Source organism: Sus scrofa, chromosome 1 (genome assembly GCF_054392235.1).
Source record: "Sus scrofa isolate SSC_HxYL_T2T_F1_AM1 chromosome 1, Sscrofa_HxYL_maternal_Yorkshire_Landrace_v2.0, whole genome shotgun sequence".
Classification (NCBI taxonomy): domain Eukaryota; kingdom Metazoa; phylum Chordata; class Mammalia; order Artiodactyla; family Suidae; genus Sus; species Sus scrofa.
This window is the reverse complement of record NC_139383.1, coordinates 130,387,230-130,410,604: the sequence shown is the minus strand read 5'-3', so window position 1 is coordinate 130,410,604 and position 23,375 is coordinate 130,387,230. Positions and strand designations below refer to the sequence as shown.

The 23,375-nt window shown below is 42.1% G+C and overlaps 1 protein-coding gene across 4 annotated transcripts in view; it reads right to left on the bottom strand.

Moving 5' to 3' along the window:
- The window catches only part of SPPL2A (signal peptide peptidase like 2A), a 64,602-nt gene extending 44,641 nt beyond the window's left edge, over positions 1–19,961 (bottom strand). For all 4 annotated transcript variants that reach the window (XM_021095561.2, XM_021095583.2, XM_021095572.2 and 1 more), the window contains exon 1: positions 19,735–19,961. In XM_021095561.2, coding sequence (XP_020951220.2) covers positions 19,735–19,800 — 66 coding nt within the window. In that variant the 5' untranslated portion in view covers positions 19,801–19,961. The remainder of the gene's footprint in view (positions 1–19,734) is intronic.
- Positions 19,962–23,375: the final 3,414 nt, after the last annotated feature.

Genomic DNA, 23,375 nt, shown 5'->3' with positions numbered 1-23,375 from the left:
AGGCCGGTGGCTACAGCTCCGATTCAACCCCTAGCCTGGGAACCTCCATATGCCGTGGGAGCGGCCCAAGAAATAGCAACAACAACAACAACAAGACAAAAGATAAAAAGACAAAAAAAAAAAAAAAAAAGGACAAATCGACAATAACACAGTAATAGTGGGGGACTTTAACACCCCACTTACAGCAATGGACAGATCATCCAGACTGAAAATCAACAAGGAAACACAGGCTGTGAATGAAGCATTAGACCAGATGGACTTAATAGATATTTATAGGACATTCCATCCAAAAGCAACAGAATACACATTCTTCTCAAGTGCACATGGAACATTCTCTACGACTGATCACATCTTGGGCTACAAATCAAGCCTCAGTAACTTTAAGAAAATTGAAATCATAACAAGCATCTTTTCCAATCAAAATGCTATATGACTGGAAATAACAACAAGAAAAAAACTGCCAAAAACACAAACACGTGGAGACTCAACAACATGCTACTAAACAATGGATCACTGCAGAAATCAAAGAGGAAATTGAAAATTACCTAGAAGCAAACACAACAAAGATACAACACTCCAAAACCTATGGGATGCAGCAAAAGCCATTCTAAGAGGAAAGTTTAGAGCAATACAAGCCTACCTCAGGAAACAAGAAAACCTCAAATAAAGAAGCTAACTTTACATCTAAAGCAGCTAGAGAGAGAGCAGACAAGACCTGAAAGGAAGAAAGTAGTAGAGGAAAGAAATCATAAAGATCAGAGCAGAAATCAATGAAATAGAAACAAAGAAAACCATAGAAAAGATCAATGAAACGAAAAGCTGGTTCTTTGTAAAAATCAACAAAATTGAAAAACCCTTAGCCAGACTTATCAAGAAAAAAAGAGAGAGGACTCAAATCAATAAAATTAGAAATGAAAAAGGAGAAGTAACAACAGACATCACAGAAATACAAAGGATCATAAGAGACTACTATATGCAACTATACGCCAATAAAATGGAAAACCTAGAAGAAATAGACAAATTCTTTGAACAGTACAATCTTCCAAGACTAAACTAAGATGCAAGAGAAAAGATGAATGGACCCATCACAAGAACTGAAATTGAAACTGTGATTAAAAAATTCCCAACAAACAAAAGTCCAGGACCAGATGGCTTCACAGGCGAATTCTATGAAACACTTAGAGAAGAGCTAACACCTCTCCTTATAAAACTATTTCAAAAAATTGCACAGGAAGGGATACTCCCAAACTCATTCTAGGAGGCCACCATCACCATCATACCAAAACCAGACAAAGATACCACAAAAAAAGAAAACTACAAGCCAATTTCACCGATGAACATCAATGCAAAAATCCTCAACAAAATACTAGCAAACCACATCCAACAATACATTAAAAGGATTGCACATCATGATCAAGTGGGATTTATTCCAGGGATGCAAGGATTCTTCAATATCCACAAATCCATCAGTGGGATACACCACATTAATGAACTGAAGAATAAAAACCATATGATCCTCTCAATAGATGCAGAAAAAGCCTTTGACAAAATCCAACACCCATTTCTGATAAAAACCCTTCAGAAAGGGGGCATAATGGGAACCTACCTCAACATAATAAAGGCCATATATGACAAACTCACAGCAAACATCATTCTCAATGGTGAGAAGCTGAAAGAATTCCCACCAAGATCAGGAATAAGACAAGGATGTCTGCTCTTGCCACTACTCTTCCACAGTTTTGGAAGTCCTAGCCACAGCAATCAGAGAAGTAAAATAAATAAAAGGAATCCAAATTTGAAAGGAAGAAGTAAAACTATCCCTATTTGCAGATGACATGGTACTATACCTAGAGAATCCTAAAGACTCTACCAGAAAACTGTTAGAGCTCATCCATGAATTTGGCAAAGTCACAGGATACAAAATTAATACACAGAAATCAATGGCATTTCTATACACTAACAATGAAAGATCAGAAAGAGAAATTAGGGAAGCAATCTCTTTTATTATAGCATCAAAAAGAATAAAATACCTAGGAGTAAATCTACCTAAAGAGACAAAAAGACCTGTATTCTGAAAACTATAAGATGCTGATGAAGGAAATCAAAGAGGACACAAATAGATGGAAAGACATAACATGCTTTTGGATTGGAAGAGTCAGTATTATCAAAATGACTATACTACCTAAGGCAATCTACAGATTCCATGCAATCCCTATCAAATTACCAAGGACATTTTTCACAGAACTTGAACAAAATATTTTAAAGTTTGTTTGGAAGAACAAAAGACCCAGAATAATCAAAGCAATCCTGAGAAAGGAAAATGGAGCTGGAGGAATCAGGCTCCTGGCCTTCAGACTATACTACAAAGCAACAATCATCAAAAGCATATGGTACTGGCACAAAGACAGAAATACAGATCTGTGGAACAGGATAGAAAGCCCACAATTAAACCCACCCACCTACAGTCAACTAATCTCTTGACAAATGAGGCAAGAATATACAATGGAGAAAAGACAGCCCCTTCAAGAACCGGTCCTGGGAAAACTGGATAGCCACATGTCAAAGAATGAAATTAGAACACTACCTAATACCATACACAAAAATAAATTCGAAATGGATTAAAGACCTAGATACAAGACCAGATGCTATAAAACTCTTAGAGGAAACAGGCCAAACACTATCTGACATAAATCACAGCAACATTTTCTCAGATCCGCCTCATAGAATAATGACAATACAAATAAAAATAAACAAATGTGACTTAAACTTAAATGTTTCTCCACAGCAAAGCAAACCCTAAACAAAACAAAAAGACAATGAACAGAATGGGAGGAAATATTTGCAAATGAATCAACTGACAAAGGATTGATCTCCAAAATTTATAAACACCTTCTGCAGCTCAATACCAAAACGAAAAACCCCATCAACAAATGGGCAGGAGATCTAAACAGACATGTCTCCAAAGAAGACATACAGATGGCCAAAAAACACATGGAAAGATGTTCAGCATCACTCATTATTAGAGAAATGCAGATCAAAACCACTATGAGATACCACCTTACACCGCCAGAATCACCATCATCAAAAAGTCTACAAACAATAAGTGCTAGACAGGGTATGGAGAAAAAGGAACACTTACAGTGTTGGTGGGAATGTAAATTGGTGCAACGGCTGTGGAAAACAGTATGGATTTTCCTCAGAAAACTACAAATAGCATTACCATTTGATCCAGTAATCCCACTCCTAGGCCTCTATCCAGAGAAAACCATGACTCGAAAAGACACATGTACTCCAATGTTCATTGCAACACTATACACATTAGCCAAGACGTGGAAACAACCTAAATGTCCATCGACAGAGGAGTGGATCAAGATGTGGTACATATACACAATGGAATATTATTCAGCCATTAAAAGGAAAGAAATAATGGCATTTCCAGCAACATGGATGGACCCAGAAATTACCGTGCTAAGTGAAGTCAGTCAGACAAGGAGACACCAACATCAAGTGCTATCACTCACATGTGGAATCTAAAAAGACACAATGGACTTCTTTGCAGAGCAGATACTGACTCACAGACTATGAAAAACTTATGGCTTCCCAATAAGACAGGTTGGGGCGTGGGGGGATACACTGAGGGTTTGGGTTGGAAATGCTATAAAATTTGGTTGTAATGATTGTTGTATAACTATAAATGTAATAAAATTCATTGAGTAATTAAAAAGCAAAACTCATTGATACGGGAATTACAAAGGCAAAACACAAATTTTAGTGGAAGATTAATATAATAAAGTATAACCATACATAACTGCAGAATATTACTGGATGTTGAACATGCCACAAACTTCATGAGCAACATAATATGCCTAAATAACTTAAGCATTTCCACATTTTAATATCTCAGTAAAATTTCTCACAGAGATTGTGTAGATTTGAAAATTCAGTTTGTCAACAATAGATATCATGAGTTTTGTAATTAGAGACCTGGGAGAGAATGGCAGTTTCACCATTTACTGGCTGTGCTGCAAGCCATTTAACCTGTCTTGAGTGTCAACATTCTTAGCTCTGAGATGACAAAAAATATCCAAACCTCAAAGAGCTGTCATGATTATTAAATTAGATGATGCAATTGTCTGCACATATTAAACTTTTAATAAATGCTAACTATTTTATTAATAATATACCTAGCACTTTGCCAAGTACTTGTACCATGCAGAAGAAATACAAGATAGATAGTGGTTGCTTAGCGTTTGGTGGGATGTGAAGATGGTGTGATAGCTAAAGAATGTGAGGTTTCTTTATTAAAAATGGACTTTATTTTTTAGATCAGCTTTAGGGTCACAGCGAAATTGAGCAAAAATAGTGTTCCCACATATCCCCTGACCACACACATGCATAGCCTCCCTCCAACCTCCATTGTTAACATTTTTTACAATTAATGAACCTACACTGACAATCCATTACCACCCAAAGTCTAGAGTTTACATATAGGGTTCACTCTTGGTGTTGAACTATGGGTTTTGACAGATATATGACACCGACCCACCAACACAGTATCATATGGAACATGAAATAGCTTTGCTGCCCTAAAAATCCTCTATGCTTTACTTGGTTTCTTTTTGAGTTGATGTGTTTTAAAACTGACTGTGTAGTATAAGTTGCACACATTTATACTAAAGCCACTGAACTGTACACTTTAAGTAGGTGAGTTGTGTAGTATATGAATTATATTTCAATAAAGCTGCCCTTACCCTCCCCCCCAAGAAAAAAACACTAAATAAGAAATTATAGCCTTACTGGGAAGATTAAAAACAAAACTGAAACAGATAATCTCAAACAGAATGTGATTAAAGTCAGAGTCCCTAGTAAAAGCTTTAATAGTTCTTAAGGTGTTAGAAATGCAAATTCTCAGGCCCTAATCTAGACCTGCTGAATCAGAAACTCTGGGTAGTTTGTTTTTAAACAACCCTTTCTGGAGATTTCGATGGTTTTTAAAGTTTGAGTACCACAGCTATAGAAGCAGTGCTTCTCAAGTTTTACTGTGCATATAAATTGGTGATCATATTAAAATACAGATTTGGGGAATTCCCATCATGGTTCAGTGGTTAACGAACCTGGGTAGTATGCATGAAGATTCAGGTTCGATCCCTGGCCTCGCTCAGTGGGTTAAGGATTCCTGCGTTGCTGTGAGCTGTGGTCTAGGTCACAGACACAGGTTGGATTCCACATTGCTGTGGCTGTGGATTAGGCTGGCGGCTACAGCTCTGATTCAACCCCTAGCCTGGGAGCCTCCATATGCTGAGGGGTGTAGCCCTAAAATGACAAAAGACAAAAAACACATAAACCAACAGATTTTGATTCAGTAGGTCTGGGTGGAAAGTAAGAGTCTGCATTTCTAATAAGCTCCCAGGTGATGCTGATGCTGGTGGTCTATGGAGCCAACCTTGAGCAGCAAAAGCTGTAAAGGAACAAGAGCATAGTTGTCCTTGGGTATCTGAGGGGGATTGGTTCCAAGACAGATACCAAAATCCAGGAGGGCTCAAATCCCACAGATTTGATTCTGTATGAATTCAATCAATTGTAAATCATAAATATAGTACACATATTGGAAAAAATCCAAGTATAAGTAGACCTGCATAGTTTAAGCCTTTGTTGTTTAAGGGCCAACTATAGAGGAAACACATCACTGTGGGTCAGTTAGATTGGGAGGCATAGATGCCTGAAACTAAGTGTCCCTTCAAACATTACAAGTACCAAATCAGGAATTCCCATCATGGCACAGCGGAAATGAATCCGACTAGGAACCATGAGGTTTCAGGTTTGATCCCTGGCCTTGCTCAGGGGTTTGGGGATATGGCTTTGCCAAGAGCTGTGGTGTAGGTAGAAGATGCAGCTTGGATCTGGCATTGCTGTGGCTGTGGCATAGGCCTGCAGCAACAGCTCCAATTAGACCCCTAGCCTGGGAACCTCCATATGCCATAGGTATGGCCCTAAAAAGACAAAAGACAAACAAACAAACAAACAAAAAAACAACAAAAAACCCCCAAGTATCAAATGAGATGACTTGTGGTCTACCTGTGTTAGTATTAGATCATCTGACAAAGACTCTATGGTGGAGGGACAGGATACCTCCCTTCACATCTTCCAAGTTAAGAGACACATTTCAAAACATCTGAATTTCCCTTTGTGATCAACTGTGGTCTGGTCTTCTTTGATTTTACTCAATCTTAGAAAAATATGTTTAAAAAATGTTTATATTTCAACCTATAATAAAAATATTCTTTTATTAAAAAGCTCAGTGGAATTCCCTTGGGAGTAGAGGGTTAAGGATTCAGTGTTGTCACTGCAGTGACCTGGATCCCTGGCCCAGGAACTTCCATATGCTGTGGGATGGGAGAAAAAAAAGTTAAGTATCAAGAAGTCAGAGATTTAAGGATAATATAACCTAGTCCCTTCATTCCCTAGCTCAAAGAGTTCCCAAATTATCAAAATGAAGTGGTCTCAGGGGCAGGCTAGAAATGAACTCCCTAAAACCCAGACCAACAATCTTTCAACTCTTATCCTTCAAGTTCTTTCATGTAGCTAGATTCCCTAGGCACCTCTCAGTACCTGATCATTACTCTCCAGTGCTGATATTGGTCACGTATATCTCTGCATGAGCTGTTAACTCCTTCTCTGCCATGACGCTGGACATGGTCTCCTACCACCATTCAACTTCCTGTAATACCCAATTAGTTCCTCCCACATCCTAAACATCCCAGACTTTAAGTCTTTCCTCATATCCTTCCAAATACCCCCACTTCAAGGATTCTAGAGCTTCATGGAATTCCTTTCTCTATGACAAGTGCTCCATACTTCTTACTCCAAATCCTCACTTAACAACAGTTCCTACAACCACTGGTGGTGGAATCAAGTGCTCTTCATGGCCATCACATCAATAATCTCACAACCATACCTTTATATTCCGCATTTTACTTGATCCCTACATGCAAGGGAAGTGAGTTTACTAGACCACAGTGTGAAGTAGTACTTCCTATTTTTCTGATTCAAATTTACCTCACATAAAACATCATGGGGTGCCTGATGTTAGCAAACATCTTCTATTTACTTTATCCAGATCTCTTGACTTCAGTCATATTCCATTATCATCTTTCAAAATCTTGACGTTACATCTGCCTGTTCTTACGATAATTTTTCTCCTAAATACCTTTTGGTATAACAAGTATCAAGTGACTATTTGAAAATCTCCCCCCCCAAATTAAAACCGTAATGGAATACACTATAGTCACATCCTTGCAAGTGTACTATCTCCCCATTTCCCCAGACCAATCAGATGTTAAAGGAACATATGTAAAGAGCTTTATTTTATTTCATCAATGTACCTTCACTGAGAACTGACTTTCACATCCCTGTCTCTTGAGGCTACATCCATGCTTTGTACTACAGTCCCTTGGTAGTTCCAAGCACGGCATTTGTATACTTGGCCTCTGTTCAAATGGCCTCCTGATGCTGACTCACCAGCCCAATATTAACCTAGGAAACAGGCCTTTCTACTTTCTACTCCTGTCCAAGAACAGTTCAAGGATTCTTCTTTAATCTTGTTTCACGGATTTTGTTTGTCTTCTACCCTTCTTTCTCTATCAAAAATTATGTACCAGCATTGGATCTGCTTCCCAAATTTCAGTCTTTACATGCTCTTTTTGAAAATAATAATTCTCTCTAAAAAATTTATCTAACGTACTATCCCCTACCCTAAACCATGCCATCCTCTTGGTCTGCCAGGTCTCTGTATCTTGGCCCATTTTCACCTGATCAAGATCTAGCCCTGAATAATACAATGTTAACCATTACCCATGCATATATTTAACTCCCTTCAAAAGCCTTAACAGGAGTTTCCGTTGTGGCTCAGTGGTAACAAACCTGACTAGAACCCATGAGGATGTGGGTTCAATCCCTGGCCTTGCTCAGTGGGTTAAGGATCCAGCATTGCCATAAGCTTGGTGTAGGTCACAGCCACAGCTCAGATCTGACATTGCTGTGGCTGTGGCATAGGCCAGCAGTTGCAAATCCAATTCAACCCCTAACCTGGGAATTTCCATATGCCATGGGTATGGCCCTAAAAAGAAAAAAAAGAAAAAAAAAAGAAAAAAAAAAAAAGGAGACTTAACAGATTAGTCAAGCATGGTTCTTCTTTTTTCCTAGAGATTATGCTCAGTAATCTGGGCAGCAATTTCTTTCTTTTTTTGGCCGTGCCTGTGGAATGCAGAAGTTCCCAGGTCAGGGATTGAATCTGTGCCACAATAATAACCTGAGCCACAAAGCTGACAAAGCTGCATCCTTTAACTTTTAGAGCACCAGGGAACTCCCTGGGCAGCAATTTCTTACACTTTATTATAGACATGTGCTTTTCGAATTTAATGTTTTCTTAAAATCAGATTCTGATCCAGCAGGCCTAAGGAGGGGCCTGTGATTATGCGTTTCTAACATGTTTCCAAGTGATGCTCTGATTTGTGGTCTATAGAGTACATGGTTATAGACTTCATCATGAATAGCAGTGAAACTCATCATGAAATAGAGTTTTAAAGAGCAACCCCCCCTTGGCTAAGAAGGCAGCTGAAAGCCTTTCCAGCTATGCTTATCACTATACCACCCTTCTTGTAATAATGTAACAACTGTGTGCCCTATGCCCAAGCCAGCAGCCCTGCTAATCATGTACCCAACATTGCTTATCAATTCTGCTTCTGTAACCTTGCTTGCTCAGTTTCTTAGGGAGGAATACTGTCTGCTTGGGGATGGGGAGGAGGTCCAGGATGCTTACATGGGAAAATCAAGACCTTGTAGTGTATAAAAGTTACTGAGAACAAAGTCCTGGTGCTCAGACTCTGGAGGTGACTCCTCTGAGCCCGCACTGGTGCTGAATAAACCTTGCTTTTCCATATCTCCAAGTGCTGTTTGTCTCCTTCCACTGCCACGGTTTTTGCAGTTTCTGCAACATTTTTGGTGTGTTGGCCGGGAAGCTGACAACCGAGATGGCCTCTTGTGCTACCGTTGTCGGGGAATCGGGGGAGGCCATGGTCGCCAGCCCAGTGACAGGTGGATAGCGTGCACCAGCCATTTTGCCAGATCCAGACCCTCACTCGGGCCATGCTGGCCTTGGCCCACACTGCTTCCCGAACGGACTCAGAAGGAGAGTGGAAACAGGTTCCTGGACAGGACGTCGGACTGGTGAGTGCCTCGGGGACATCTGCCTGAGTCAGGACCCGCCATACGGCGGAAGGAGAGACTGATAACCTCTCAGAGACCAAAGGGTCACTCAGGCCAGGGTTTGCTCCCTTGGGATTGGGAGGCTTGTTAATTCTGGGGTGTGTGTGTGTGTGTGTGTGTGTGTGTGAGAGAGAGAGAGAGAGAGAGAGAGAGAGAGAGAGAGAGAGAGAGAGAGAGAGAGAGAGAGAGAGAGAGAGAGAGAGAGAGACTGGAGAGAACGAGAGCCCATGCTCCACCGTCTTTGGACTATGGAGCAAGAGTGAGTCCTAACCTGTAGTTCTGCGGCGACCCTCATACGCTTATGGTGGCTCTCTTCGGGGGGATCCTGACGTTGGGGTTTATACAGTCCCACCTATGCTAAGAGGAGCCTGAAATATCTCCTCCGGGGGAGTGGTCAGGCAGATGAAGCGATTGTTATCTGAGGCCTTGTCCTCACTGTCTGTCTTGCGTCACCAGTTCAGGGTGGGACTTCACACAATGGGTAAATCAGCTTCCAAGCCCACTGTCTTAGAGTGTATGGTTAAGAATTTTAAGAAAGGATTTTCTAGAGATTATGGTGTTAAACTGAGTCCTGGAAAACTGTGTACCCTCTGTACCCTAGAGTGGCCCTCCTTTGGTGTTGGCTGGCCTCTGGAAGGGACCTTAGATGTGTTCACAGTTGCAGCAGCATATAATGTTATAACAGGAGACCCTGGACACCCAGACCAATTTCCGTACATTGATCAATGGTTGGAAATTTGAGGCCCCCATGGGTTCGGTTCTACACCACAGACCAGGGACAGTGTAGGGTCTAGTACCCCAGTCCAAGAAGAAAACCTTGTCTCAAAAAAAGGTGCCACCTATTTATCAAGGGGAACCTGAGGACTCGTCCCCTATATGCCACCACCTTATGTGCTGCCTGCCCCACCTCTGGGAGCCAAAGGTCCCCAGATGCCAGATAGTCCACTGCCTTCTGCTTCTCCTCCTCCTTCTGCTTCTGAAGTTCCTAAGGCGATACCACCCCTGCAGCTGGATTCTCCAGAACCTATGAGCAGGCGTCTCTGGTCAGCTCAGGGAGCAGCCACTCCAGCATTGCAAATGCCCTTATGGGAGACACGGGGACCACAGCAAGTCACCCCCGATGGGACCATACAAGAGGGGGAATGGTTTTATTATTACCAGCCCTTTTCCACTGCTGATCTCCTCAACTGGAAACACCATACTCCCTCATATTCTGAAAAGCCTCAGGAACTGATTGATCTCTTAGAATTCATCTTCCAGACACACTGTCCCACCTGGATAGACTGCCGGCAACTCCTCTTTACTCTATTTGACACTGAAGAGTGCTGGCGAATTGTAACAGAAGCCCAAAAATGGCTTCAGGCCAATGCGGGCGGTTGAGCAAACTTGGCAAACTGGGTAAGGAAAGCCTTCCCAGAAGAAAACCCCCACTGGGACTATGACACTGAAGAAGGGAAACCTAACCTAGAGAGGTACCAGCAGGCCTTCCTACAGGGGGCAAAAGCTGGGGCTAAAAGGCCTACTAATATAGCTAAGATCAGTGAGATACTACAAGAGCCGAATGAAAGCCCAGCCAAATTCTATGAGAGACTATGTGAGGCTTTCTGAATCTACACCCCTTTTGATTCCAAGGCCCCTGAGGACCAATGGATGATAAATGCTGCCTTTGTGGGACAAGCCCAATCAGATATCCATAAAAAGCTACAGAAATTAGAAGGATTTGCAGGAGAGAATGCCACTAAACTGTTGGAAATAGCCAACAAGGTTTTTATTAACTGAGACCAGGTGGCCCGCCATGATGCAGAAAAGAGAATGAAACAAAAAGTAACTCTTCTGGCGGCTGCCCTGTCAAAACCGGTGCCCCCAGTGGGGCCACCCTGTAGGGGACAAGGCCCAAGGCCAGGGAGAAGGAGTTCCCTGGAACATGACCAATGCGCTTACTGCAAAGAAAAGGCACATTGGAAAAATGAATGCCCCAACTGTCCTGAGAAAAAGACCAAGGCCCCACCTAGCTGGTACTGATCTGAGCCATTCAGCACCAACCTGATTGGCCTAGCTGACTCTGATTAGGGGGGACCAGGCTCTCTCCAACTGGGCCCCCGAGAGCCTATGGTCAGAATTCAAGTAGGGGGCCACCCCATAGACTTTATGGTTGACACAGGTGCAGAACTTTCTGTGGTTACACAACCTGCGGCTCCCCTCTCGGGGAAAGAAACCACCATCATTGGGGCCACAGGTAACCAAACTCATAGACCCTTCTGCGGTCCTCAACGATGTCGGTTAGGAAGCCACGAAGCCATGAACATGAATTTCTTTACCTGCCTGACTGCCCAGTCCCCCTGATGGGAAGAGACCTGCTGGCTAAAATGGGGGCACAAATTTCCTTTTCTACTGACAGGCCCAACTTAAATCGACAGAACCCCCCTTTCCTTTAATCATGGCTCTTGCTGTAAAAAGGGAAGAGGAATGGTGCTTGTACTCTTCCCCTTCAGAAATGGTGACCATACTCCCAGAACTAGAGACTAAATACCCATTGGTTTGGGCTGAAGGAAACCCACCAGGACTGGCAAAACGCCATGCTCCTATCTTGATTGATCTAAAACAATCAGACTTCCCAACATTACTGGGGTCCTCCTAGAAATTTGCTTAAGAGGCGAGAGTCACTCTGTACCTGCAGTACGCTGGCATAGTCGACATTCATGTTCTGGCCAACAGATCCCCCACGTTCCAAGGTCAGGCCTTGAATAACTTTCTGATTCAATCTTCACTATTATATATTTTCTCTTTCCTCCCTAACAAGTTATATAATCAAGACAATGTATATTCTTTAAACTCTTACTTCCAGTATTCAAGGTTTATGGAAATGATGCACTGAAAGTGACTAGACCCAGACCTACAGAGATGAAGTGCAATCTTTTTTTTCTTTTTTGCTTGTTTTTAGGGCCACACCCATGGCATTTGGAGGTTCCCAGGCTAAGGGTCCAATTGGAGCTATAGCTGCAGGCCTACACCACAGACACAGCAACACAGGATCTGAGCCACACCTGTGACCTACACCACAGCTCACAGTAATACCAGATCCTTAACCCACTGAGTTAGGCCAGGAATCTAACCTGAAACCTCACAGTTCCTATTCAAATTCATTTCCACTGCGCCACGATGGGAACTCCTGCAGTGTAATCTTAATTACATAACTAGTGGTTCAGTGGGAGCAATGGCATCAAACAGGGATTTACAGAGAATCAGAGGAGTCTGTGGGCCATGGGGAAAGTAGAGCCAGGTTATTCCTTACACTTGGAGAATCTGGGGACACAAAATGTACAGGCTAAGAGGTACTAGGGTGTGGAGAAGAGACAAGGTAACCATTCATTCATTCGATTCTCTGCAGTCTGTGAGTTGCTAAGGGAGACAGGAGAGAATGAGTCAGGTAGAGTTTGTTTTTCATGGGTTTATATTCTATTTGTTACCTAGTCCAGCTTTTTCTGTGGTTTTCCCTAAGTAATCTTACTACTTAACTATTACAGAATTTATGATTTACACTAAAATTCATAAACTCAAATGCCTTTTTAGGCAGGTAAATCAGGTGATTTAAGACCACAGGACATGGCTGCTGTATAGCAGAGAACTCTACTCAACATTCTGTGATGATCTACCTGGGAAAAGAACCTGAAAGAGAATGGATGTGCAGGAGTTCCTGTCATGGCTCAAGGGTTAACGAATCTGACTAGGAACCATGAGGTTGTGGGTTCGATCCCTGGCCTTGCTCATTGGTTTAAGGATTTGGTGTTGCCATGAGCTGTGGTGTAGGTTGCAGACGTGGCTCGGATCCTACGTTGCTGTGGCTCTGGCATAGGTGGGCAGCTGTAGCTCCGATTGGACCCCTAGCCTGAGAACCTCCATATGCTGTGGGTGTGGGCCTAGAATAGACAAAAAGACAAAAAAGACAAAAAAATAAAAATAAAAAGGGTGTGTGTACATGTATAACTGAATCACTCTGTTGTACAGCAGAAATTATCTATCACAACACTGTAAATGAAGCATACAAAAAATTAAAAAAAAAAAAGACCTAGGATATGGTAACATTTGGAAAATTCTGGCCTAAAGGCAATAAAAAAAAAAAATTAGTATCTTAGGGTAAGAGTCCATACCTGGAGACTTTATGGTCTAGATTTGTGTAAACAGATCCAGTTTCAGGTAAATATTAACAAAAACAAATTATCAAATATACAATAAACATGACTTCTATCTTTAAATCTTTTTTTTTTATGAAAACAAATTCACAAATTTATCCAATCGGTCTTATGATCTACTTTGTTGTTGTTGTTGTTGTTGTTGTTGTCTTTTTAGGGCTGCACTAGCAGCATATGGAAGTCCCCAGGCTAGGGATTGAATCAGAGCTGTAGCTGCCAGCCTATACCACAGCCACAATAAGGCAGGATCCTAGCTGGGTCTGCAACCTATATCAAAGTCCACGCAACACCAGATCCTTAACCCACTGAGCAAGGCCTGGGATTGAACCTGCATCCTCATGGATACTAGTCATTCATTACGGCTGAGCCATGATGGGAACTCCACAATCTACTTTGGATCCACACACAAAAAAAAATCATTATCGTACAACTTAGTGGAAAGTATAAAGAAGTATCTAGACGCCTTGGATTCTAGTCCTTTTTTATGACTTTCTGTATGGTCTAGGACAAGTCATAATCTTCCTGAAACTTCTCTCAGGATTATTTTGAGATTCTAAGGAGATGTCTGTGTAGCACTTGTATTTTAGAAGGAAACAACACAGCCATTAATGACTTAAAAATCAGATAATGGGATGCAGAATCCACAGAGACAGCTCAGAGGAGAGAAGGTAAAGAAAAATTGTGAAGAATCTGAAAGGTAAGAGGATTGTGACAAAATCAGCAGGTCTAAGGTTGGGCTTAGATATGTACCACAGATCAGGTGATTTAAACAACAGAAATTTATTTTTTACAGCCTGGAGCCTAGAAGTTTCAAGGTGCCAGCATGATCCATTTCTAGTAAACGCTCTCTTCCTGGCTTGTAGATGGCCACTTTTTCACTGTGTTCTCTTAGAAACAGAGAGGGGAGTTCCTGTCGTGGCGCAGCAGAAACGAATCCACCCAGGAACCATGAAATTGCAGGTTCAATCCCCGGCCTTGCTCAGTGGGTTAAGGATCCGGCATTGCCATGAGCTGTGGTGTAGGTCACAGATGAAGCTCTTATCTGGCGTGGCCCGTGGCTCTGGCATAGGCCAGCAGCAACAGCTCTGATTAGACCCCTAGTCTGGGAACCGCCCTGTGCCGCACGCAGGTATGGCCCTAAAAAGACAAAAGACAAAAAAAAAAAAAAAAAAAAAAAAAAAGAGAGAGAGAGAGAGAGAGAGAAACAGAGAGAAAGAGAGCAAGGCTGTGATCCCATTGCAAGAGCCCACCCTGATAATCTCATCTAAACCTAATTATTTTCAAAGGTGGATCAACCTCCAAAATACCATCATATCGGGGTTTAGGACTTCAACATGAGAATTTGGGGGCACACAATTCAATCCACAGCATTCCTCCCCTTGCTCCCAAAATTCACATATTTCTCACACACAAAATATATTCATTCCATCCCAACAACCTTAAAAGTCTTAACTCATTTCAGCATCAACCCTAAAGCCTAAAATCTCATTTAAATATCATCTAAATCTGATATAGGTGAGACTCAAGATTCTTCATAAGGCAAAATTCTTCTCCAGCTATGAATCTGTGAACCCAGACATGTTATGTCCTTCCAAAATAAAATGGTAGGACAGGATAGGCTAGACATTCCTATTCCGAAAAGAGAGATCTGAAGGAAGAAAGGGGTAAGGGAACCCAAGGAAGATCAAACCCGGCAAGATGAATTCCATTAGATCTTAAGACTCAAGAAATATCCCTTTTGGTTCTTTGTCCCACCTTCCAGGCCCACTGGGATAGAAGTGTCATCCCCATGGCTCTGTGGGGTCCCCTCCCAAGGCTCATGGCAGAGGCCAAAAGGCTTATTGAAGCTGAAAATAGTGGCCTTGAAGATCTCCAAAGTACCTTTGGGGGTCATTTCTTCCACTTCCTGAAGAATAATACTTGTTCATAGCCACACAGTTCTATCATTCCATCCTGTCAGATCCAAGAAGTCCAATAGCCTTTTAATTTTGTCCCATCTCCTTTCCCTGCAGTTCCAAGTAGTAGTGTTCTGCTCAAAGAATCCCATAAGCTACTTATCAAGTGACTGTTCAGCCACACCCTTGATGTTCTTTCCAGAACAACCCCCCACCCCCACCCCCAACTTCTCAGTATGGATAGGCTGAGAATTTCCAAATCTTCAAATTCTGGTTCCTTTGTGCTTAACAATTCCTTTCTGCATTGCATTTTACTATAAGCACTTAGAACCAAACTGCTCCATCAACACTTTGCTTAGAAATATTCTCAGCTAAATACCTGATTTCATTGCTTACAATTCTTCCTTCCACACAACACTAGAACACAGTTCAGCCAAATTCTTTGCCATTTTATTACAAGAATTAACTTTCTTCTAGTTTCCAAAACTTGTTCCTCATTTCCACCTGAGATCCCACCAGAAATCACCTTTAATGTCCACAGTCTAGCATGTACCTCAAAACCTCCGCTAGCCTCTACCCCACCACCTAGCTACAAAGCTGCTTCCAGATATTTAGGTATTTGTTACAACAGCACCCCACTTCTGGTAGCAAGATCTGTCTTAGTCAGCTTGGGCTGCCATTACAAAATACCATAGTGAGGGAGGGTGTGGCAGGTAGGGAGAGCAAACTTTTTGGTGTCTTTCCTTAGAAGGGATATATCTATCACCAAACAACTACCCTGTGGCCTCATCTAAACCTAATTATCTCCCAAAGGCCCCATCTCCAAATACCATTTACACTGGGGGTGAGTTTTTCAACATAGTGAATTTTGGGAGGACAGAATTCAGTGCACAACACAGTAGCTCAGCCTGTCTTTGATAGGTTGGGTAGGAGAACACAACTAGTTCCCAGGAGGTTGAGAGTGGAAGACAGAGAAGAAGGGATTAAAGAAGATTCTTTGAGTTGGTGCAGTATATCAAAGGAATGCAACTTTCAGCAAGAGATTTTTCTGCTGGGGATCCTGATTATCACTTCATTGTAATAAGTTCAAGATGTGGCTATATAACACTTCAAATTCTTTGACATGATGAAAAAAATGAACAGAACTTTTATAAAAACATGAGAAAGACTCAGGATTCTTCAGAGAACTGCAATTTTAGAAAACAGATGCAGATAAATTTCAATCATTCTCTTTGAGACAGAACTCTGTGACTGGGTCCAAATAACACTGAAATAAAGGTCTAACAGTTGAGGCTAGCAGTGGAAACTGGACTGGAGAAGCTCAAAGGTGAAATGGAATTATGGCAAAGCCAAGAGACAATTAACTACGTGCCAGGCACTTTTTTCATTAATGGTCATGGAAGTCATTAAAACAGCCAGACATGCTGTAGCTTGAATTCAAAATACAAAGTAAGGTCACTCTGATGTCAAGAGGACAGATAATGAAGGGCAGGCTACATGATGTTGAAGGGCCTTTTCAGTACTAAATCTTTTGCCTCTTCTACAAGGATGTGACAGTTTCTGGAGATTAAATGCTGCTTCTAGATAAGGAGGATGACCCTGTTCTAACATGGCTAAGGAGAAAGATGCCCAGTAGGGCCAGCTTCAAGAGCCTAGAAAGGAGAAATGAAATGATTAAGCTAGCATCATTAATTCAAATGAACTCAGAGAGGCCACCTACAGCTGTCTGATCACAGAAGAATAAACAAGGGCTTCAGGGAGAAACTGGTTAAAACAACAAAAAACTTAAGACAATGTTGGAGGAAAGGAACTAGGTATCCAGTAAAAAGGAGGGAGGGAGGGAGATATAGAGAGAGAGAAAGAGAGAGAGAGAGAGAACTCCTGCTGAGGAAAAGGATATTAGATTTATCTGAGGTCCTCAGAAAAGGAAAGGAATGAGAAAGAGACAATTTCAGGAAATTAAAGGAACAGAGAGGAAGAAAACAAATCCACTGAGAAATTTACCAATAAATACTAGTTGGTACTGAAAAAGATTTTAAAAGATCTTGGAGTTCCCGTTGTGGCACAGCAGAAACAATTCGACTAGGAACCATGAGGCTGTGGGTTTGTTCCCTGGCCTCACTTAGTGGGTTGGGGATCCAGCGTTGCTGGGGCTGTGGTATAGGCTGGCCACAGTGAACACTGGTGTCCTGACCATCCACTCACTGAAGCTCCAACAGCTTGGTGTTGAATTTTAAGACATTATTACTTTTCTCTAATTATGAAAACAAACTTGTGAACACATATTTGTAGCTCCAATTGGACCCCTAGCCTGGGAACCTCCATATACCATGGGTGTGGCCCTAAAAAGCAAAAATCAATCAATCAATCAATCAATCTTGTTAGTTTATTCACAATTACTGGCAGAGCTCCTGGCATAAAAGAGATACACACTAAATATTTGTGGGTGAAAGAATGTTACTGAGTTCCCACAACAACCTATGATGAAGGAATACAGAACTAAAGATTAATATGGTAAAATATGACAAAATTCATTATGCAATATAAAAATAAAATCTAAAAGGTGGGCTAGACAGGCTAGCTACAATTTGGAACAGGGACAAACTTGAGATTTGTGAAGCCCTTGAAATTACATGAAAATTTTGCTTACATTTTTCTCGTCATAGGGTTCAGAACTTTTAATCAGAATTTTAACGTGAGTTTTTAAGCAATTGATGTATTATGACATTGGTCATTAATTTGTGTTGCAAAAGGACAGGTGGGAATTTATACACGCACATATATATATTCTTACAATTAGCTTAAGAAGTTCAAATGAAAATGAGTGCAAAAACTCAAAAATATTTCCTGGAGTTCCCGTCGTAGCGCAGTGGTTAACGAATCCAACTAGGAACCATGAGGTTGCGGGTTCGATCCTTGCCCTTGCTCAGTGGGTTAAGGATCCGGCGTTGCAGTGAGCTGTGGTGTAGGTCGCAGATGCGGCTCGGATCCTGCACTGCTGTGGCTCTGGTGTAGGCTGGCAGCTACAGCTCCGATTCCACCCCTAGCCCGGGAACCTCCATAATGCGCAGGAGTGGCCCAAGAAATGGCAAAAAGACAAAAAAAAAAAAAAAAAAAAAAATTCCTATCTAGGTTATAATTTTATCTGCACTTACATACTATCTGAATTGTTATCTTTTGGACATATCTGATAAGCAACACAACAAAGATGCAGACCAACACTGCTTCTTTGTTAATTCTCTTTATATCCCAGTTCCCCCAACCCCAAGCTATTTTTAGATACATTGTCCCACTCCTCTTCCTAATGCTGCCTAGCAAACATGAATACACCAAAGGCACTTAAGTACTTCAGGCTTTGATTTTTGTTTCCCAGTTAATGTTAGACACTTCCTATTGAATATTGAATACAGTCACTAGCAGTAATCCTTTAAATTGGAGAGTAAGCAATAAATATACTCTTTCAGAGAAGTTACACATTCTAACAGAAAGAACTAGACAGGAATACACCATACCAATTCCATATAAATAAAACTCAAGAACGTTCCTACCTGAAACTCCCTAAGTGAAAATTATAAGAAAGAAAAACTGAAACACTGAACACTGGCGTCCTGACCACCCACCCACTGAAGGTCCAACAGCGTGGTGTTGAATTTTAAGACATTATTACTTTTCTCTAATTATGAAAACAAACTTGTTTCACAAACAAGTAACACATATTTGTTACTGTTACTCAACCGATCGTCCTTCTCTTTAAACTAGGCAGAGAAGTGAAAACCAATAAAAGCATTACATTTTGATGTGCTCTTTAAAATACATTTTAAATTATTATTATTATCATTATTATTACCACCTCCCATCCCCAAAGAATCAAATGAGCCCTAAGGCGAAACAAAAACTACAGAGGAGGAAGGGGGTAAAGTCTGTATAAGAGACATTAAACTAAAGTGCAGTCCTTGAACCTCTAAACATCTTGGGATCAAGAAAGAATACTTTTTTCTTCTTTCGGGGTTGGGGTGGAGGGGTGTGCCAGTTGAGAATCGGTAAGAAGGGCTAGACAATAAAACACAGAGGTCAATTTAAAACGCCTGGAACCGTGAAAAACTACAGAGAAACGCCAAGGTCAAAGTAGTATTAGAGGTTCGGAGATGGCTCTCGGGGGTAGGTATTCGGGGACTTCAAATGACGAGAATAGGGGCTGAAAGGAAAGGGAAGTGGATGAAAAAGCAAAAAAAAAAAAAAACCTAGAGCAGGCCGGCTAGGCGCCGGCAGAGGGGAGGCCGGGCAGGAGCTCAGAGATGAAGAGGAGATGGAGGAGGAGGAGGGGGCGAAGGGGGCCCGGCCCCGCCCCGGGGAGGCCCCAGCGCCCGCCCGCCCGCCCCCCTTACCAGAGGGAGCAGGAAGCTCCAGAGCAGGGCGGCCGCGGCGATGGGCAGCGGCCGCTGCGGCCCCATCTGTCTGGTGGGCGTCCGGCGGCGCGGCTCGGCTCGGCGGGGGAGGCTCCGGGTCCCGTCGCGGCGCTGCCTCAGTGGCCGAGCCGGACAGAAGCCAGCGGCGGGGCTTGGCTGGGGGCCGCCGCGGCTGCTGAAGCCGCCACTGCCGCGCCGACTTCCTCTTCCGGCCCCGCCCGGAGGCCGCGGAAACCCCCACGGGGCACGTGGAGCCCCGGTCCGCGCGCGCCGCCAGCAGGGCTTTCTGGGCGTCGTGGCGCCGGTGGGCCACCCGCGGCGGGTCTGAGCGCGTCTCTTTCCAGTTGCCTGACCTGAACTGTCCTCGAAGTCCCGTCCTGGGAGGCGAAGGGACTTTTTCAAGGCCGTCTTCCTCCTAGAAGCCGCGGAACGCCTCTTCATGTTTTCCAGTAACTGCCCAGGTGCCCAAGCCAAAAATCTACATACTCTGAGGCCTAATTCATCTGCTCATTAGCAGTCCTAAGCACCTCCACACGTATATTCCAAATCCTCCCACCTTCTCCCAAACCCCTGTGAGCACCCTATCCAGGCCACGGATCTTTCTCTCTTCCAAACCGGATTTACACACCCCACAGCCCGTTATCCACACAGTTGTCTAAAACAGATCTTTTCGAAAATGTATATCAGATCTCTCACTCCCAACTACACTTAGGACAAAGTCAAAACTACTCCGGACGACAAAGTTTATAGAATATGGTCCCTGCCTTCTTTTCTGACCCCATCTTCTCTACTTTCCCACGCTTGCTTTAAGTCACATGGGCCGCCTTTGGTTCTTCCATCCTTTATATTGGTAGACCCTCCTGCAATGCTCCTCTCTCTGAATGCACGCTGGCATTCACTTATCAGCTTAAGTGTCACTTCCTCAGAGGGAGCTTATTGACATACCCAATCTGAAGTAGCCACTTAGTCACTTTCATATCAAATGATTTATTTTAATTCTTTGCATAGCACTTTTCACTCTCATATTCTTATTTATCTCTTCTTTTATTTATGATGTTGAATTCCACTTGATAGCAAGGCTTATTTCAGTGCTGTATCCATTATAACATTTGGCATAAAGTTGGTCCCCAAATCCTTATTGGATGAATATTCAACACCAAACACTGAATAGAACTCTGTCCCTGCCATCTCACAGCTCAGGGTTTTGTGAAGGAAACAGATGTGTGAGCAAACACAGTTCAAGGTGATTAGTGACCCTTTTGCTTGCACAAGATGCTATGGGAGTATCAATAAGACATTTAAAGGGGTGCCAGGAAACATTTCAACCTAACTCCAGTCTAGAAGGCTGAGTTAATTTTAGCCAGGCAGTGGGTAGGGGAAGAGGGGGGGGAAGACTTCCAGGAAGATAGAACTATCAGTGTCAAAACCAAAGGTGACACTGGAGGAATTGCAAAACTTGGGCTTGGCTGAAGGTATGAGTGATGATAGATGAAGTGAGAGAAGAAGGCAGAGGCCAAATCACAGATAGATTGGGGCGTCCTGCTAGGGACTTTAGACTTATGATTAGTGGTGCAAAGTGCAGTGACAGACAATTTCTGCTTTAGGAAGTTTTCTGTGGTGGCAAGCAGTGTGGCAGATGGATTGCAACAGGGCAAGAGTAGAAACCAGGAGACCTGTTAGACAACTGCAGTAACCTAACCCAGGCAGGGATAGTGAGGGCCTGAGCTGAGACAGTGGCAGAAGAAATGGAGAGGAGGAGATAGTAGATCTGAAGGTTTATTGCAGAATTTGGTATACCTGAGGGGAAATGGGAGAAGAAGGAGAGGGATGAATCCCAGGATCCTGCCCTGGGTTCTTAATTGAGATGATCACCACAGGAGATGGGGGAGGCAGAAGATATGTGAGGAAAGGGAAATAATTTTGGGCCTGAGTTTGAAAGGCTTATGGGACATGCAATTGCAAATGTCTGTAGGTTGGTGGCTAAGTGGGTTGGTCTGAAACTTACTGGCATAGTGAGGCCAGAACTCAGGTCTCCTGCTTGTCAATCTGAGACTGTTTCCACATTTTCTAGTGGCTTAGGGCAAGCCAGACTTCCCTTTTGTAAAATGGCTGTGCTTTGGATTTCCCTTGGTGTTGCAGCAGATTAAGGATCTGGTGTTGTCACTGCTATGGCTTGGGTTGCAGCTGTGGCATGGGTTTGATCCCTGGCCCTGGAACTTCCGCATGCTGTGGGTGTGGCCAGAAAAAAAAAAAAAAAAGATTGTGCTTAGATGAATTCATCTCTAAATATTCCCTTTGGAGTTCCCTTCGTGATGCAGCAGTAAAGAATCCGACTAGGGACCATGAGGTTGCGGGTTCGATCCTTGCTCTTGCTCAGTGGGTTAAGGATCTGGCGTTGCCGTGAGCTGTGGTGTAGGTTGCAGATGTGGCTCGGATCCTGCATTGATGTGGCTGTGGCCTAGGCCAGCAGCTTCAGCTCGGAATTCAACCCCTAGCCTGGGAACCTCCATATGCCGTGGGTGCAGCCCTAAAAAGACAAAAGAAAAAAAAAATACTTAGAGACAAATTTGTCAAAACATATACATGACTGAAATATTGAAAAACTATAAAACATCACTGTGAAATATTAAAGAGGGACCTAAATAAATAGGGAGATTTACTATGCTCTTGGATTGGGAAAGTCAATACTGTTAAGATGTCAGTTCTTTCTAAATTGATCTAAAAAATAATGCAGTTCCAAACAAAATCACAGCCAGATTTTTGTTGTTGTTAGTGTTGAAACTAGGATGCCAATTGCAAATTTATGTGGAAACATAAAAAAACTAGAGTAACCAAAATAATTTTGAGGGAAAAAAAAGAACCAAACTGAGGACTTAAAGACCCAATTTCAAGACTTTTTTAAAGCTACAGACAGTAATGGTAGTTGAGTATGGTTATACCATACTATACCTACTAGTATGTGTAAAATTTAAAAATTGGTCACATAAGACTTCCCTAGTGGACTACAGCACAACTATGTGGCATTGTCACTGCTATAGCTCTGGTTCCATCCCTTGCCCCAGAACTTCCAGATGCTGTAGGTGCAAAAAAATAAATAAATAAATAAATTGGCCATACAATTTTTTATGCATGGGCAATGGTATGGGTAAAATAGAATTCTCATATACTGCTGGTGGGAATGTAAAATAATACAATGACTTTGGAAACTGACAATTTCTTATAAACATATTCCTATATATGATTTCATTTCATTCCTAGACATAGCCAAGAAAGTGATTTTACATGTTTTACATACACATTTTGGGGCTTTTTTTTTCAATAATAGTCATAACAGATATAAACTAATATATCACTGTGGTTTTTATTTTTATTTATCTAATGATAATGATGTTGAATATCTTTTCGTATAGCTCTAGGCCATTTGTATATCTTCTTTGGCAAGTCCTTTGCCCATTTTTAAATTAGCTTTTTTAACTATAGAGTTATAGAAGTTCTTTTATAGTTTTTTTAATTGAAGTACATTTTAGAGATTAACCATTTATCAGATATAGTTTGCAAATATTTTTTCCCATTCCATAGGTTGCTTTTCACTTTGTTATTTCCTTTGCTGTGCAGAAAAA